This window comes from Salvia miltiorrhiza, chromosome 4 (assembly GCF_028751815.1).
Source record: "Salvia miltiorrhiza cultivar Shanhuang (shh) chromosome 4, IMPLAD_Smil_shh, whole genome shotgun sequence".
Taxonomy (NCBI): Eukaryota; Viridiplantae; Streptophyta; class Magnoliopsida; order Lamiales; family Lamiaceae; genus Salvia; species Salvia miltiorrhiza.
Window position 1 is genome coordinate 2,015,463 of NC_080390.1, and position 17,837 is coordinate 2,033,299.

General features: G+C 34.8%; 3 protein-coding genes across 5 annotated transcripts; all 3 read right to left on the reverse strand.

Moving 5' to 3' along the window:
* Positions 1 to 303: 303 nt before the first annotated feature.
* LOC131022153 (eukaryotic translation initiation factor 3 subunit B-like) lies at positions 304 to 4,490 on the reverse strand. 2 transcript variants are annotated; one of them, XM_057951571.1, is made up of 12 exons: positions 4,294 to 4,490; positions 3,972 to 4,209; positions 3,157 to 3,303; positions 2,877 to 3,005; positions 2,627 to 2,755; positions 2,470 to 2,553; positions 2,231 to 2,355; positions 1,894 to 2,092; positions 1,278 to 1,810; positions 1,001 to 1,109; positions 703 to 809; positions 304 to 667 (listed from the first exon to the last, which is right to left on the reverse strand). In XM_057951571.1, exons 1-12 carry the CDS (start codon positions 4,413 to 4,415, stop codon positions 637 to 639), a joined length of 1,953 nt encoding a protein of 650 aa, XP_057807554.1. In that variant the 5' UTR covers positions 4,416 to 4,490; the 3' UTR covers positions 304 to 636. The 2 variants fall into 2 exon arrangements, with proteins under 2 accessions (XP_057807554.1, XP_057807553.1); XM_057951570.1 differs by having other exon boundaries at positions 304 to 809.
* Positions 4,491 to 9,957: 5,467 nt separating this feature from the next.
* Positions 9,958 to 11,788, reverse strand: LOC131022160 (ADP-glucose phosphorylase). Its single transcript, XM_057951581.1, has 3 exons — positions 11,062 to 11,788; positions 10,520 to 10,810; positions 9,958 to 10,421 (listed from the first exon to the last, which is right to left on the reverse strand). The coding sequence occupies exons 1-3, from the start codon at positions 11,521 to 11,523 to the stop codon at positions 10,161 to 10,163; spliced, it is 1,014 nt and encodes a 337-aa protein (XP_057807564.1). The 5' UTR covers positions 11,524 to 11,788; the 3' UTR covers positions 9,958 to 10,160.
* A 770-nt stretch (positions 11,789 to 12,558) lies between these two features.
* Positions 12,559 to 17,672, reverse strand: LOC131022158 (ribose-phosphate pyrophosphokinase 1). Of its 2 annotated transcripts, XM_057951579.1 has the most exons (9): positions 17,439 to 17,672; positions 17,142 to 17,345; positions 16,256 to 16,504; positions 15,523 to 15,666; positions 15,083 to 15,250; positions 14,589 to 14,658; positions 13,463 to 13,544; positions 12,901 to 13,060; positions 12,559 to 12,811 (listed from the first exon to the last, which is right to left on the reverse strand). In XM_057951579.1, exons 1-9 carry the CDS (start codon positions 17,511 to 17,513, stop codon positions 12,773 to 12,775), a joined length of 1,191 nt encoding a protein of 396 aa, XP_057807562.1. In that variant the 5' UTR covers positions 17,514 to 17,672; the 3' UTR covers positions 12,559 to 12,772. The 2 variants fall into 2 exon arrangements, with proteins under 2 accessions (XP_057807562.1, XP_057807561.1); XM_057951578.1 differs by having other exon boundaries at positions 12,559 to 13,060; positions 17,439 to 17,669.
* Positions 17,673 to 17,837: the final 165 nt, after the last annotated feature.

Sequence of the window (17,837 nt, forward strand, 5' to 3'; positions counted from 1 at the left end):
TATTGAAAATCAAATTACTTCCCTCATTTTCTAATAATTAAATTAGTCCAACACAAAAAATTAATAATTGAGAATCAAATTACTTTTCCATAACACAATCCTTGTCAAACAAACAAACCTAGGTTTCAAATTCCTTCCAAGTAAAACTAAGGTTAGGGAAAGCATTAAAGTTATAAATCAATGAGGGCAAAATATAAGATGCTAATAACAACTCTGGGTTTAAATGCAAAAACACTAAACCAAGGTCCAAGCGTGTGTCATGCTTTGATGATAAAAGTTGGACTTGGTTTCTAGAGGCATGTATGAACTAAAAAAGAATGCTATCAAATCCAAATAAAAAACACCTGCCACAAAGCAAATTCTCTATGTCGAAATGGTACAAAAATCAACTTATCTTTGTTAAACAAGCCGTACAAAATCTAATGATACCCTTTCACCAAGGACTGATTCACCATGCCACAAAATTCACATCAACATTAGTCAAAAGAGATAACTTCTTCTGAAACATCCAACAATTCCTCTATTTCAACCTCCTTCGCTTCGTACTCTTCTTCCTCATCACTTGCTTCTCCATCACGCAGCTTCTGTCTCTCCAACTTGTCTTCTTCGTGCAATCGCTTCCATTCACTTATCCACCTAGCCCACTCTTCCTTCAACATCTTTCTCTTCTCACGGTCCTGCTCACTCAGCAACATAGAAACATCTTGATCCTCAGCTTCGTATTTCTTGCTGTATTTCTTCAAGTTCTTAGCAATCTCTTCTTCCTTCTCAGCTGTCAAGAAAGACGGAGGCCTTGGGCGCCACAAAAACTGCAATTTAAACCATTCAACATAGTGAGTGAGAACACATCAATACTAGGTGGTGTCAGCGCCTAAACTTTGTCTCACTCATCCATAGCTCCCACTTTCTCATCCTCATTTGTTTAAATTTTATTCAATATGTGGAGAGGTAAACCTAGTTATATCAAAAAGTGATTAATTTAGATGATGGGAGAACTTACTTGAAAGAAATGATCCTTGAGGATTCGGTAGAGCAGTTTCCCATTGAAGGACCACACATTGAAACCATTTTCCATCTCATGAACAGAGGTGACTGCTGTCACACAATACCTATAAAACCCAACCAAAGAAAAACCTCAATATAAAATGCACAAAGTTGATAAACTGGGCATAAAATACGAACTCAATTACCCCACACAATAAATATAACTCAAAGAAAAGGGCAGATGAAATCTCACCAGTAATGCAAAAGATTTAGTAGCAAATAGAAAGTATTACCTTCCAGTAGGATCCCACTCAACATCTGTAGCCATGAAATGCTCAGCTTGAGCCATGGTCTCAAGCTCATCCACATTATAAAACTCCAACTGTCCATTGAAACCTTTCAACCCAGCAAGAATAATAAAACGGCCACCTGGAGACCAGAAAAGAGCATTGGCCTGCTTGCCCTTGAGGGTAGTGAGCTTTGAAACTCGGCCAGTGTTAGTCCCACTACGCATCGAGTAGAAACTCACATCAGGCTTTGGATTATCACCATGAATAACTGCAAATCTGTGGCCTTTTGGCTCCCAAGCAAAGGCAATAATCTTATCATTCTTATTTTCGAGCTCTAGAACCTCAATAGGTATGTCCCTTTCCTTGATTCTGAAAAGCTCAAAGCCAGTATATGTGCTTTTCTTCGTTTTTGTGTAACGATCAACTTTAACAGCAAGATAGTCCCCATTACTTTGCCAGTATAACTTACAATCACTGACACTGAAGAGATTCTTTTGCCTCAACTCTTCTTTGCTTGGGATTTGCACAAGACTCACCTGAAATCAGAGACAGAAGTCAAGCAAACGAATGACACCCCCACAGGGGCAGAAATATTTTGGATAGTAGTTTTCATGCTCACCCTTGCAGGTTGATTTCCTCCGCCCAGCTCAGGCACATAAAGCGCAAGAATGGAATCTGTAGGTGACCAACTAAAGTCAACAACATTTTCTACCTTTATAGATTTCTTGTCAATAAGACCAAAGGTTTCAGTTTCATAAACAGACACAGCATTCTTTCCTATTCTGGCAAAGTACTTATCTTCTTTTCCACCACCCCACCTGGAAGTAAAATGTTTCAACATATTAGACAGCATCAAAACGAGACAAAGAGAAACCATTAGCTCTTTGTAATATTTATAGATAGCATGTTGAAAATGAGGAAAGCTATGGGACAAATACACGCATATGATATATCACCTGAAAACGGGCCAAGACACGCCACTGACACCTCCAGTTCCACCAATAGAAAATTCATCGGCGCTACCTTTGAAATCTCTCATCACTTTTCCGCTTCTTACATCAAAAATGTTAATCACAACCCTCTGTCAAAAAATAATCAACTTTAATGAAATCCATTCACCATCGCAGTTAACCTAAATTAGACTACTGGAGGGGTGGGTAAGTCACGGAAATGATTTCACAAAAAAAATTATTACATGGGTGTCACGGGGATTACTAGGCTCCTGGCTGCTGTAAGTCACCAGAAATCTCTCACCAGGTGAAAAGTCTATCAGTTTTACCTGAAATTTACACCATTAAAGCTAGAATCTATGATATAAACAATATGGTAGTGCATATAAGATGCCAAACTACCTGGGAATGCTGATAACGCATCAATCTGTTGAAAGTAGTGGCACCACCCCAAACTGCAGCACCCTGCCTGTGTACTGTGGCCAAATAAGTCCCAAGTGGAGACCACTGAACAAAACTTTCTGTCCAATACTGCACCAAGTACACATTAAAGTTAATTTGAAGCAAACAATCGAAAAAATGGTTACTAGAAAACAAGAATGCTCACGCTGAGCACAAGGGAAGACAGAGTAAAAAATTGAAGTTCACTCACAGATCTTTTGTAAACAAGCTCTGGTTTTGATTGCCTTGCATCATTCCACAAGACCTCAGTATCAGTGCCAGCTCGGATCACAAATTGGTCACGGGCTTTTTCATCCATAAGCCATTTTTGGAGATTCTCCTGCAAGAATTGACGAGTCTCATAAAAAATAACAAGAATACGCAACAAAGGGTGTTAATAGTTTATCAGTAGGAGCTTTGGTTCCTCTTGCTCTGGGAATCATATGCTCCTTACTTCCTTCCTCTAAGTGTGAGTTTGGGTGAGAACTAACCCCTGGAGTATACGGCTTGCTTTCTGGAGGTGCCCATTCCTCTGGGACCTTTAAAAACTTCTCAATATCATCAAACATATTAACAGAAAATATGTGAGATCGATCCAGTTTGTATCCATGGGTCTTGTCCTTCGCTAATTCAGCTTCCTACAAACCAAACATGTATTAGTTTCCTGAATGAAAGTAATGATTTGATTATAATTCTACATTAGCACTTAAATTACTGGAATTCTGCTCTATTATATACCAATTATCTCTTATGAGATTCTAAAAAGTTTACTAATAAGTAACTCTTCCATCCACACAATCAAAAAGGTGAAAGAAGTTGACGAATTACATGACCCTTTGTCATAACAGTAAGGAAAATTTCTACCATTTCTTGTTTCAAACAGTTGACGAATCCCATGAAATGACGCACCCAATTATCATACAAATTGTATAAAAACAAATTTCATATATATATATATATATATATATATATATATATATATATAATTGCTGAAAGGTTCTAAACAAAAAAGAGATCCCAACAATTCGGAATCCACGACTTACCTATGGATATTACACAACATTTAACCTTGTGCAGTTCTAATACGTCTATAAAAAATGCTTCTAGTGACAAATTTCATATATTACAACGGCCCCTTAAAACAGTATAACAACTACGTCACTACCAACAAAACAAAAAACTGAGATTTTCAATATACTTCAATAAACAATCAATGTGATAGAAACGGCAACACTTATCAATTAATTTCAAAGAACACACAAAATTACATAAAAAAGAGGAAGAAGAAGAAGAAGCAATGCGTCACCTGAGGAGTGTTATACTCAATGAAGCAGTATCCTAGGGTTTTCTGAGTGTCGGGATCGACCGGCATCCAGAGACCATCCTCTTTGATAACACCAATTTGACTGTATATTTTCCGAACCACTCCTTCTAACTTCTCAAACTTCTCTTTCGGCACCACCGGCAAATTGTCCACCACTATTATGTTCCCAAAACCCTCTTCAAATTCGAAATCCTCTTCCTTCTTCAAATCCTCATCATCACTTCAATAGTATTTCCCCAGCAAGGAAATCAATTAAAAATATGTTCTAACAAAAAAAAACCAGAAATTTTTCCTGAATTCATACCTTATGATGCCGAATGTTTCTCCGGCAGGCAGGCGGATAGAATCAAGATCGAGAGAATCGAGGTCGATGTTGAGGCGAGCGGCAGTGGCCTGTATTTCCTCCATCGACATCACGTCCGCCATGCTGATGCCCAAGAGCTACGAAGATATGTGTATACACGCGTAGATGTTTATGCTTTTCTGCAAGAAAGCCAGCGGCCAGCGGGAAGATTCGCAGATAAGATTTGCTTCAGCCTTGCGAGAAATGCAGAGGGAGAGGGAGAGGGAGAGAGGGAGTGCTTAGGGTTTTTGATTCAGAGTTCGCCTTCGCCATTCCACTTAAAACCGAGCATTGTTAGGCCCATTTAAGAAGTGGGCTTCGGCAGTTAAAACCGAGAATTGTTAGGCCCATATAATAAGTGGGCTTCGGTTAGGTCTCCTTGTAAAAATTAGTTGGCCTACTTCTCAAGAGATGAAAGACATATCCGTGTAAGTATTAGTTTTATTTTATTTAACACTAGTATGACCATCCGTGCGATGCACGGCGAAATCGAAATTAAATGATATATTTAAATAAATAGATATAAATATTAAATAGAAACAAAATATAATAAATGCAAAATATGGTTTTAAAATAAACTAATTACTCAATAAAAATCCGAATTTAAGAACGTAATTTTCAATTATGTATAAAGTGTAATAATAATTATAATTATTAAATTATTTTAAATAATTTGATAATGCAAATTAATATTACAGATTATTATTATAGAGTATTTCACATAATAATAATAATAATAATAATAATAATAATAATAATAATAATAATAATAAAATAATAATATTTTCATAGACAAACATAAATAAAAAGTTGAAAATTTTTAACAAAGAGAAAGAAAATAAAATATTTTAAAATTTTAATAACCTATTCATTTTTAATTCATTTTTTATAATTTTTATATCATACATTAAAGATCTTCTGACCAACTTAAACTTAAGATGAACAGTGAATATTTTTTTTTTATAAATTAAATTTGACAATGTTTAAAAAAGAATTAAAATTATAAAAAGAAAAAAAATAAATAGTAAAAAAATTGATGGGAGAAGAGAGAAAAAAAAAGAGGAAAAAAAAGGAGGGAGAAAACTCCTCTTTTATATATTATATAGATATATAGATAAGATTAAGAGAAAGAGTTAACGAAAATTTAAAATAATAGTTTAATTAGATTTTGAAAAATAATAGTTTAATTATTGGGGTAATAATAAACATGAGTGGAGTTTGAAGAAAAAATGAATTAATAATTATAAATATAAAATTATTTAATTGAATCTATAAAAAATAATACTTACTATAAAAGTTTTTCTTTATTATCTTTCATTTAAGATTATTATTCACATTTATTTAAGAAAAAATACATTAAAAAGGTAAAAAAAAAAAATATGTGTTTTGTGTAGAGAATGAGAAAAATTCATCGCTTACTCATTCTGTATCGAATCTTAATCAATTGTGGTATTCGCATCATATTTTCGATAGTCGAAAAAATTGGAGAAGCCTTAATTGCAAAATTTAGAAAATTTTGATATATATTTAAAAATATTTAAAAGTGAGATTTAACATTATTTTTTTAAAAAATAGCCAATTATATTAATATTGTTAATATTAAATGTGTTGAGATTGATTAGATATATAATAATTAGTTTTGGTTCTTTAGAGGAAAAAGAAAAGGAACAATTGGATGCCTTAAAAATACAATTTAATTAAAAAACACATATTTCAATTGAATAAAAATAATGAATTGTATCCTTAAAAAAAAACTATGTTGCGGTTTTGTAGGATGAGTAGAAATGTAGTATGCAGTTTTTGCTAATTTGATTTATAATTTTTTACTCAATTTTCAATTATATAATTTATTTACATACATCTTTATTTTAATATATATGTTTATATTTTATTTAATTTATTTTTTCTAATTTTCATATTAACCATAATTTCAAAATTATAATTGATTTAATTTAAATTAATTTAATTTCAAATTGATGATTTTGATATATTATAATTATAGAAGATCGATGAGTCAAATTTAGTCTTCACTAATATAACTTATTCAATAAAATAAATAAAAACATGAAATGGTCATCTAATTGACATATCTTGGTACAAAAAAAAATCGTATAAAACATGCATAGTCAAATGAAAAATATGGCCAAAAATCTAATAGCAAGAAAACAGGAGAGAGAAAGTGAACAAAACATGGAGAGAGAAAGTTGGGAATAATGAAGGTGGGTTAGTGGGTATAGCTGCCAATGCATTTTCTTAAACTGCCGTTAAATTTTAAGAATATTCTGTTAAAAAAGTGACTGTATATTAGATGCTGTTAAACTGGTTCTTTATATAATATATAGATTTTTGCCTAATAGCCTCGCCTCGACACCTTAAAAAGTTAAAAACATTAGGTAAACTCAAAAAATTTTACTCTCACTGCAGCTGAATATGATCAAATTGTACTCGATTAACTCGTCTTACATACGAGCGTGCAGTCGTCTATCGCGAATGGCAGAGTCTCAGCCGATACATATGAAATTTTGGATGGAGCTTCAGTATTAGTCCGAGTTTGAGAACTGTTACTTGTCGCCTTGTCATTCCCCTCAGGCTTCCATTCCGTTGCATGCTCTCCTCCATCATCGATTATCATATTGTGCAAAATAATGCACGCAACACATGACATCGTTCTTTTTCTCCTTCTTCCATAGACGAGTGAGACCTTTGATAATAGCCCAACGAGCTTGAAGAACACCAAATGCTTGTTCTATGTCCTTCCTTGCAACTTCTTCCATCAATTTGAATCCCATCTTCTTATCGTCTAAAGGGAATAGAGAACTCTTAACGAAGACTGGCCAATCTGGGTAGATTCCGTCAGTAAAGTAGTAACCCGTAGAAAAGCGGGCATCGTTAGTAGCGAAGTGCATCACCAGAGCATTTTCTAAAGAAAGAACATTGAACAACGACAATTAGTTGAGCACGTTGATGTCGTTGTTCGAGCCGGAGACCCTAAAGAACACATGTTAGATCTACATATCTTGGATTTGGAATGCAACCGCCTCAAAAATAATTATCGGCTCACCTTGATCACCTCAAGTGTAAGCTCTTTACCGCCACCAGACAATTCTTTCACATCCAATGCATGTAGTCGAAGCTCCCTAACATTCCCGAAAACCGGTACTTCGCCTCGTGCATAGCAAATAGCCTTTGGCAGTAGGCAATAGTCAATATCCTCAAATATTCCGAGCCAAAGATGCAGACGATTACTCGACAAAATTTCTTCAGGTACAATAATGACGCCGTCTTAGCAAAACACAATTACTCATCATAAGAATCTGCGACGCCTCCATTCGCTAGTTACAGAATTATCACCATATATTTATGGATCGTTGTGAAGCTGACTCTTCCAATAGCGTCTTTGTGCTATTGGAAGTAAGGATCGGACTCCACCACATTCACGATGCGCAAAAAAAGACATGCGCATACGAAAATAACGTCGAAAAAATGCTTCGCCAAAAACATGATCCAGGACAAAGTAATCCTGATAAAGTCGTTCACCACCGGCTCACGATCGCGATGGATGTAAGTTTTCTTCTTCCCTTTTTTTTGGAGGGTCTATCCAGCTCGACATAAGGGACTATTTCTAAAAAATGATTCACAAGTTGCACGAATGAATGGTGGGAGGAACGCTTAAAGCCAGGACGACCATAACCTCATCGGTGTTTGAATCAGAGGAAGAGTTGGAAGAGGAGTGTGAAGAAAAAAACATCTTTGGAGGAAGAAAATGAGAAGTGGGAATTGAATTGGATGTTAAAATGAAAAGAATGATTGTTGTTTGTAAATGACTAATTATTTTTTTAAAAATGAAAAATCGGCTAAAAGAACCGTTGATTTAGAAAAAAGCAACATTTAAAATTGAAGGTTTTTTTTAATAAATGGCATGTGCATAGCACTCGCCTTTCATTTTTCTCAATACACCGCTGATCGAGCCAACGGGCGTGGCATCGATGCACAGCTCTAAGGAGGCCAACTCGAGGTAGTTTCTAGAGCCCCATCGCGAGTGCTTTAATAGATAGATGAAAGGAAAGAGAAAGTTGTCCACTAAGCCGAAACAATTGAGATGTGAAAGAGGAGAGAGAAAGAAAAAACAAGAGTGGAGTGCGGAGAGAGAAAGATAAAAGAGGAGACAAGAAAAAGGAGAGAGTGAGAGAGACTTTTATATTTTATTTGTTTTAAATTATTTTTAGGGGTTATGGCCAAAAAACACATGAACTTTAAAAAAAGTTGTAATTTTCACCTCAACTTTCAATTAAGCCCCAAAATACATGAATTTATATTTTTGTTGTAATTTTCACATAAATTTGACTTTCAACGAAATTAGAGCTTAATTGACACTCGAAACTAAGTCAAATATATTAATTTTTTCTTCTTAGACCTTCGAGCTTCTAAATACTCATCATTATTAGAAGTTAGATCAACATCAGGTGAATTTCCGACTGTCAATTAAGCTCTAATTTCGTTGAAAGTCAAACTTAGGTGAAAATTGCAACAAAAATATAAATTCATGTATTTTGACGCTTAATTAAAAGTTCAGGTGAAAATTGCAACTTTTTTCAAAGCTCATGTATTTTTTGGCCATAACCCCTTATTTTTATTACATGAAATTAAAAAATTTATCTTGATTTTAAAATTAAGATGTATATATAATATTTTTTATATTGTTTATAAATACAAACTCGAATAAAATCTTTTTCCAAAAGAATGTTGTTTCATCATTTATTTTTTAAAATTTATCAAATTTTACATAATAAAAAAATATTCAATATGTATATTGAATTAGTGATTGCGATATTTTTTAAAATTTGATGTAAAAATAATTAAAGATATATTTTGAACGAATAAGTTATAATTATTAATAGTTTCAGAGTAAATATTTTTTCTCTCTCCTCTTCATCTCTCATTAATATTGAACTTACTAGTATTATTCTCTTTGATTTATTTTAAATAATAATATTGTTTTATTTTCTATATTTTGTCACCTTATTTTATGATTTTATTTACATATATATTTTTAATTATAATAGTTTTATTGCAATTAATTAAGAAGAAGGAAATTATATTGATTAGTTTTAGAATTCTTTAGTTTTAATTTCATGTTGCTATATCAAATGAGATGACAACTAATTAATTTTTTTTAATGATATAAATTATGATAAAACTACTGCGTTTTTTTTTTTTTGAAACGTACCGTTGATTGTTTTTTTCACCATATACCTTATATCATACCACATATCAAAGGAACCCAAATAGTATACGAGAGGGAACAATAATCCACTTATAAATAAATGAACTTTTTTTGAGAACATATCCTTCATTCATCCAAATCGTCTCTGACAATATCTCTCAATTAAGAGGGGAAGTTGTCGTTGGTCGAAACATTGTCCAAAGAATTATGACCTTATAAATTGTAATCTCGAATAAGTAGCTCTATTTGTTCAATTTAAGATACAACATCCACAATCAAAGACCTCTTATTCAATTTAAAGTTAACCTAAATGATTTTTTCTTGAACAGATACAAAACCATAAAGAAATAGTATTATAGCATCTTCAAGGACAAAATCAGTAATAGCATGAGAGAAGTATCAATTTCAAATCCATAAATATTTCATTTTTCAGTCGAGCAAAACAAAGTTCTCATACTTCTACTTTACATCAATGTTAGTTCATGTTACTGGTATTATAATCACAAATTGAAGGAAGTCTACATTTCCATATGTTTATTTAGATTATAAGGTATAATATCCAAGCAATGAAATGCATCAAGATCAAGAATGAAATTTATATACACTAATCTTGAACACTTACTTCCCTCAATACTTTTGCAGCATCCTCCGGCAGAACAGGATTGATGTAGCATCCGGTTCCGAGCTCGAATCCTCCCACCACCGTTAGTTGAGGAACTATCTGTATAAACCAATGAGAGAATGGTAGTTGTGTCGACTCAGCTCCGAGAGGAGCGCTATGAACCATCATATTATACGGCGGGTTTTGCAACTGCACACACATCTTCACCAGCATAAGCTTCAACACACCACCAAGATCATCTGCCTGCCATACATCACCACCACTGTCTCAACAAACATCTTCCTTTTCGAGAAAAGCTATCCATTTCTAATATAAAGTAGCAAGAGCAATCAATGTATTACCATTTCACGATCAAGATCGTGAAAATGAGAAGAGTGACGACGAGGAATGATCCATATCTCGAAAGGAAACGTTGCAGCGAAAGGCACAATCGATTTGAAATGGTTGGACTCATGGATTAGCAAATCTTGCTGTTTAACTTGGCAAATGGCACATTCTCCCGTTTGCTCGAAATGTTCCTTCATGGATTGAATCCTTGCAGAAGCAGCGGGTGGAATGATAGGGAGTGCTAAGATTTGACTGTGTGAGTGGCTCATTGACGCCCCCGCTGTGGCGCCGTGATTCTTGAAGACCTAAATGCATTGAAGCAACAGATATATGCTCAAGCTAACTTTCAAACTGTGCACAGCTCTTGTTAAGATGCAATTTGTTAAGATTAGAATCGTATTTGTGCAATATAATCAACGATGCGCAAATGCTAAAATCATGGATTGATTTACATTTGAATTCAAACAATTCTAATTTTGACCTAGTATTAGCAGTTGAGTGATAATTTAGTATTTCTGCTGAAAGCCTTTTGAGAGAGATAGGAGAGGGGAAGAACCTGGACGTATTTAATGGAATCAAAGCCGCGAAGCTGATCGATCCGCTTCTTATAGGCGAGCAAAACATCAGCAATCTGAGGCGGGGAGAGATGATTGAGGTGAATCGGGTGAGCCGGGGACTCGATCACCACGTCGTGAAACCCGAATCCGGCGACCGCAAGCTGAGCGCCGCCGCACTGGACATCGGGGGGATCCAAATCGCGGGAGAGAGCAGGGTAGAGGTTCTGGATCACCCGAACCTTCCAGTCGAGGGTGGATTCCGGAGGGAAACGGAAAATCTCCGGCGCGCACTCGTGCTCGTGACCGGCGCAGAAAGGGCAGGCGGTGTGGGGATTGGCGTCTGAAGCGGCGTCGGTCTTGGACTTGAAATCGGAGGGGCGGCGGGCTCTAGCCGGAGAGAATATCACCCAGCGGTTGTGAACGGCGTCTTTCCGGATCTCGGGGCTCCGACTTGTTGCCATTTGCTGGATTTTCTGTTAAAGCTCTCTTTGGTCACTCCCCTTAACTTCTTACAACCAAATCGAAAATTAAATTCGGTTCGGTTTTTTGGGTACCCGGTTCGAATTTTGTTGTGTTCCATTTTACATTTTCAAATCCAAACAAAATGAAACTTCAAATTATATACCCCTCCAAGGCTCCAACCGAATTAGCTAGTTTGATTTAGCAAAAAAAAATCTTAGGGTTTGTATATGAACTTTGAAAAAAGTTGCAATTTTCACCTGAATTTTAAATTAAGCCCCAAAATATATGAATTTATATTTTTGTTGTAATTTTCACCTAAGTTTGACTTTCAACGAAATTAGAGCTTAATTGACAGTCGAAAATTCACCTAATATTGGTCTAACTTCTGATGATGAATTGATGTTGGGTATTTAGAAGCTCGGAGGTCTAAGAAGACAAAAATTAATATATGTGATTTAATTTCAACTATCAATTAAGCTTTAATTTCGTTGAAAGTCAAACTTAGGTGAAAATTACAACAAAAATATAAATTCATGTATTTTGGGGCTTAATTGAAAGGTCAAGTGAAAATTGCAATTTTTTTCAAAGTTCGTGTATTTTTTTGCCATAACCCCTTTGTTTTATTACAAATTGGAGTACTCGTTTTTAGCCTTCATGTACAAACCTTGAGATCTATTGAAATAAAATGAAGTGAATATACAATATTATCTTTATTTAAATTATTTATATTTGATTTAATTCTAATTTTAAAGTTAAAATCATAAATACTAAAAAATTCAGTTTGTTTACCCCCTAAATTTCGGTTTTTTTCCGGTTCGATTCTGATCTTAAAACTTTGAATTTTTCACTTGAGATTTTTTCCTGACTACAAATTCAATTTAATTTGATTTTAAGAAAAATCCGAAAGATGACCCTCACCATAATTCGCATCTATTCGACTCTCAACATTCTATACATGAGCCAAACTTGTTTTGTATAGGTTAATGCAATAATGGCCCAATCTCATCAACGGAAACCAAAATGGGATTTTGATATCGAAAGCAAATAAGAGTGAAATTCTTTGATATAGAAATGTCACCAACTGACATATACAAACACATGATAACATTAGGTCTTCCAATAGATTTGTACAGCAGGACTACAATTGTTGTATTACACTTAATGTTGGAAATTTCAGCAAATGGGTCTCCTTTGCAAGTGTTCACAAAACTGCAATGGCAAGTGAATTTCTCACGACCACTACACCTGTCAGTCGATCCCCAAACTCGAGTAAGGTTCAAAACCGCCCTGAAATTTTGCGCATAAAAGCAGATTTATATACTCATACGGACAATCTCCAATCTCAAAATACTTGCTGCAAAGAGAAGACTACTTACAGCACAATCGTCATGCACGCGCCATATAGTTTCACCCAAAAGGTTAGCCACAGATAAGATTGTAAGCTGAGGGAAATAGTTTTGCTCTGCCACTGGAATGGTGTTTGTGATGATAACCTCTTGAAAGAGACCACTTGACAATCTTTCGATAGCAGGAGGACTGCACAAGCATGCCAAAACATTTGAGTAAGCTTAACACATTACTTTTCACGCATCTTTGATTCATGAAAATATTGTATCACGGTGATTTAATGAGCAATATTCCAACAGAATAGAACATCGTTCGGGTCAATGTGCAAAATTTAAGGTAAAATTACGCAGAAAACTGGTCAAGCAGCTCAAAGGTCATCAAGCCAAATGTCACTTCACAAAATCAATGCTGGAATTAATTAATATGGAACAGTTTCTGCTATTGTAAATTGGTCCAAAACTTAGAAACTAAGATCTTATTTCAAAGTTAAATTTCATTTGCTAAAACAAGTTCCAACCAAGTGTTCCAACATATGTTAGCTCCAGGAAAAACCAGCAACTAGTTAAACTGTCTAGAATATGGACCAAGTACCTGAAAACAGCATGAGTGCTACAAGCATAAACCTCCCTAGCTCCCTCTTGATGTAATAGAGCAGCTCCTTTTGCAATAGTTCCTGCATGGCATTTTGCATGAGAATTTTCCAATTATATCATAATAAAGAAGAAATGCATTGATTCAAAGGACAATGTGATACAGACACCAACTACCCCAGCAAAAAAAGACTGCCAAAATAGTGCAGCGGTGAACCATTCCAGATGGAGAAGAATATATTATTTTGATCTTGAAAAGAAACTGAAAATGGAAATAAAATTCCGATACAACACTACTATCTGAAAGATGACTATCTGATGAAGCTGCAGCATCCAAAAAAAATAAAAATCTATATAATATATAAAAGAGGAGTTTTTCCCTTTTTTTCCCCCCCCTCTCTTCTTCCACCAAAATTTTCACTATTTTTTTATATTATAATTATTTTCTAAACATCATCACATTTAATCATGAAAAATAATCAGTATGCATTTTAAATTTAATATAGTATAAAAATTATAAAAAAAAAATGAATAAGTTATGAAAATTTTAAATATTTAATTTTCTTTCTCTTCATTAAAAATTTATAACTTTTTATTTATGTTTGTGTATTAAAATATTTATTATGATGAATAATATATGCATAGTGCAAATTTTCATTATCGAATAATTTTTTAATTTATTTAATAACTACAATTATCATTACACTTTGTACAAATTGAAATTTTACATTTTTAAATTAAGGATTTTATTGAATAATTGATGTGAATTATTATATTTTATTAAAACATATTTTATATTTGTTTATATTTATTTTTTTATTTAAATTTATCGTTTAATTTCGATGTCCGTCGTGCATATCACACGAATGGGCGTATACTAGTTTCAATTAAACAAGGACAAACAACTGTGCCTAGTCAACGGTGCTTCACCTACGAAGTTTTCAGTAACTTCATCTAACTTTCTGTAAGGGCTCTTCATATTTCAAAAAACATTCCATTGAATAAATCTTTACAGGTTTAGCAGCTTCATAGACTACGCAAAATATCTTAATTTTCTTTATCAATTGCTTCCCATAAAAAAGGGAATATAAGGATCTATATGTGAATTTTTTTTGTAACACACTAACCAGCAGTATCAATCATGTCATCCACCATCACTGCCACTTTCCCCCGAACATCACCAATCAAATTCATCACCTGAATATTAGAACAAACAAGTCGATATTATGGTTCAAGCTTCTTTCATAGGGAATGAGCAAACATCTCACAGATTGCAGCAAATAACCTTATAACCTTGTAATCTTCCCAACCTTTCCAACAAATATAAAATACTCCCTCCGTCCATCAAACATCTTCCTTTCTTTCCATTTTGGTCTGTCCCCAAAACATCTTTCCTAACCTATTTTTGGAAAGAATTTCACTAACAATTACCCTTAAAATTTTCACTTTTTGTGGGACCCATTTTCCACCCATCAAATACACAACTAACTTTTATTAAAACCCGTGCCACCCTCTCTTAGGAAGATGTTTGAGGGACAGAGGGAGTAGTAATGTACTCAAGAGCCTTCACTTAACTAGATGAGGCGCATTAATGAGGGTACATAGTGTTAAAGAACTTCACCTCAGCAACATTGTGCCCATGACGCCTTTTATCCACAATGGCTAGAGGAGCATCAGATAACTTTTTCGCGAAGGCTCTAGCTCTAGCAACCCCACCAACATCCGGCGAGACCACAACTAAATCATCAGAACATATTGTCTTGCTGGCAAGATAATCAAGTATGACTGGCTGCAGAAAAAAAAAAAAAATAGGACTTGATTATAGTGCACTGGAATAATTATCCCAAAGAATGCAACTAGTACAACAACAATGTAAAAGTTATGCACCGTATATAGAATTAAGATTACCAAGAAGAAATTGGAGATAAACTCTCAAGCTATGATCAATTATGGGTGATCTTTCGAAATTTCTTTCATAAAGTTCAACTAATCACTCCTGGAAATCTCCAGGGCAATAGTCAGTTAGTGCTCAAGTCATAAGCAGCTTTGCAGTTTCTTTACCTGGCCATGCACATGATCTACTGGAATGTCAAAATATCCCATTGACTGTCCAGAATGGAGGTCGCATGCTAAAACCCGATCTGCGCCTGCTTCAGTAATCAAATTTGCCACAAGTTTGGCAGCAATCGATTCACGTCCTTGAGTCTGAAAAGGAAATGCACTTTATAACAAATGAAATAGGTGGAACAAAAGAAAATAAAGGATTCCACCTTAACCATTTCAAATGGAAAATTACAACAATTTCACTAACATACAACATACTAACCAATTATTAGCCTTGTGGAACACAAAAATTGTACCATTGCCATGATAAATTGAGTAAATCTTCTGTTTTCATTTCATTTTTCCTACCTTTTTAGATATGAAGATAAATATGCAAGATCAATGTCGAAAAAGCACAGTGAAAACATCTGGCAACAATAAAAGTTACAATAGACCACCAGAATCAAGCATATAATTTTAACTTTTCAACCAATTTACAACTTTACAAGTTATTTTATGAAGAAGTGCATATATGAATATGTAATATTATGAAACCAATGTCATCACCAATAAGCTGGATGTTGACAAAAAGTTTTCCCAGGGCATCAACCACTGAGGTATTCATTCTCATAAGATTCCACACCTGATGGTTAAGGCTAATAACATTGCATGTGACAAAGGTGACCAGCCACCAACTCCGTAAAAGCTCTTATTGAATAACACCAAAACAAGAAATACATGTGAACCTTACCTTTCGATCAGCCCGTGCATACCCAAAATATGGGATAACAGCAGTAATATTTTTCGCTGATGCTCGACGGCAAGCATCAATCATTATCAAGAGCTCCATAAGATTTTCATTTGCTGGAGGGCATGTAGGTTGCACAAGATACACATCACAACCACGTACACTCTCTTGTAACTGAACATAAATTTCCCCATCAGCAAATCGCTTGATCTTAATCTTACCAAGCTCCAGACCCATGTAACAAGCAATTTCCTGTATCAAGAATTTCAGTAAATAGCCTATAAAGAAAAATATAGGTCGAAAGAACGAAGCTCAAGGAGAAATGAACATTACACGTATCATCATAAGGATTCAAACAGGAAATTATGCAATCAAAACTTCTCCGGAAAAGATATACCAACTACAACATCACAGAAATTTCAAACAGAAAACATCACCGTTGGAAAAATATGGTGATTCAAACCAATTAGCATGTAGCTGAACAATTAATATTGACACAGGAAGATACATCATGAGCTAACTTCACCATAATTCATAATCGAAATAAATAGACCTGGATGTGAGTTCAGTTTCTCCTACATTAGCACTAGCACCTACTAGGTTTCCAACTCTTACAACACCCTAGGTAGAAAAGCCAGGCTATCAAGGAGAGGGTGCCTAAGGTTTAACCGATGTGGGACGGCACTACGCACTTGAATCGCAATCCAATAACTTCAGAAATCGTGAACACAACCTCCACTCCAAATTGCAGAAGCTGTATGATCTTAAGTAGGTGCAGTCTCTACATTGTGGCTTATTCACACCTAACGTTGCCTTCGCAATAAACAACAATTCCAACAAAATTAACAAAAGAAAGCACAACTGAAGAAAACGGTAACCAAGCCGAGACCTGAGATAGAGAAGGATTAGCAGTGCCGGAGAAAATGCGGAGACGCGTGTCGTTTTTCGGAACCGGGATTCTGTCCAAGAACTGATTGGGGGTGGTCAAGAAGCTGGGCAGCGCCACCGCCGCCCGACCGTTAGAATCCCGGCTAACGGTCACCGGTCTTCCATTGTCCTTGCACTTCAGTGACTCCGACAAATTGTTACACCGCTGCAAAGGACAAGACAGTCATATCAGAAAACAAAAATAATCGAACACATTTTTCATGAACAACAAGCGTGATTTGCAGAGAGCGGAACTGACAATGAGAAATGAGGTTTTAGAAGTGAGTTGAGGCGATTTCAGTAGGCCGCCTCCGGATAAGGCCATAGAAGCCATCTTCTCCGACGAAAATCAGGCGAGACTTCCTTTTCCGGTTTGTGGCGAGCGATATTTAGGAGTTAGGGTTTTAACGATTTCCTTCGAGAAAAATATCTACCGAGCTAGTCTTTTTTGGCTCGCTTTTTTACAACTTAAATTAAACCCCTTGTTTGTTTTCCGTTGACAATTCTTTTTGTTATTTAATTATATTTTGTGTTAAGAGGAAAGTCTCCTTCTTCGTCGAAGAATTCTTACAAGTGGATGTTGGTATAAACATTACTTCAATAGATAAATTTATTCTTAGAAAATGATGAATAACAAAAATTTATACCTTTAAATATT

Bases quoted from the DNA above. Each gene is read 5' to 3' on its own strand.
- LOC131022160 (XM_057951581.1), bottom strand. From the start codon at position 11,523: ATGGCAACAAGTCGGAGCCCCGAGATCCGGAAAGACGCCGTTCACAAC. The intron at 10,811-11,061 runs GTTCTTCCCCTC...CAATGCATTTAG, and splicing joins ATTCCATTAAATACGTCCAG to GTCTTCAAGAATCACGGCGC. The intron at 10,422-10,519 runs GTAATACATTGA...GATGTATGGCAG, and splicing joins ACGATCTTGATCGTGAAATG to GCAGATGATCTTGGTGGTGT.
- LOC131022158 (XM_057951578.1), bottom strand. From the start codon at position 17,513: ATGGCTTCTATGGCCTTATCCGGAGGCGGCCTACTGAAATCGCCTCAA. The intron at 16,505-17,141 runs GTCTCGGCTTGG...TTCTTGATACAG, and splicing joins CTAATCCTTCTCTATCTCAG to GAAATTGCTTGTTACATGGG. The intron at 13,545-14,588 runs GTTAGTGTGTTA...AATGCCATGCAG, and splicing joins TGACATGATTGATACTGCTG to GAACTATTGCAAAAGGAGCT.
- LOC131022153 (XM_057951570.1), bottom strand. From the start codon at position 4,415: ATGGCGGACGTGATGTCGATGGAGGAAATACAGGCCACTGCCGCTCGC. The intron at 2,554-2,626 runs GTAGTTTGGCAT...TGTAAATTTCAG, and splicing joins TGCGTTATCAGCATTCCCAG to GTAAAACTGATAGACTTTTC. The intron at 810-1,000 runs GTAAGTTCTCCC...TTTAAATTGCAG, and splicing joins TCAAGGATCATTTCTTTCAA to TTTTTGTGGCGCCCAAGGCC.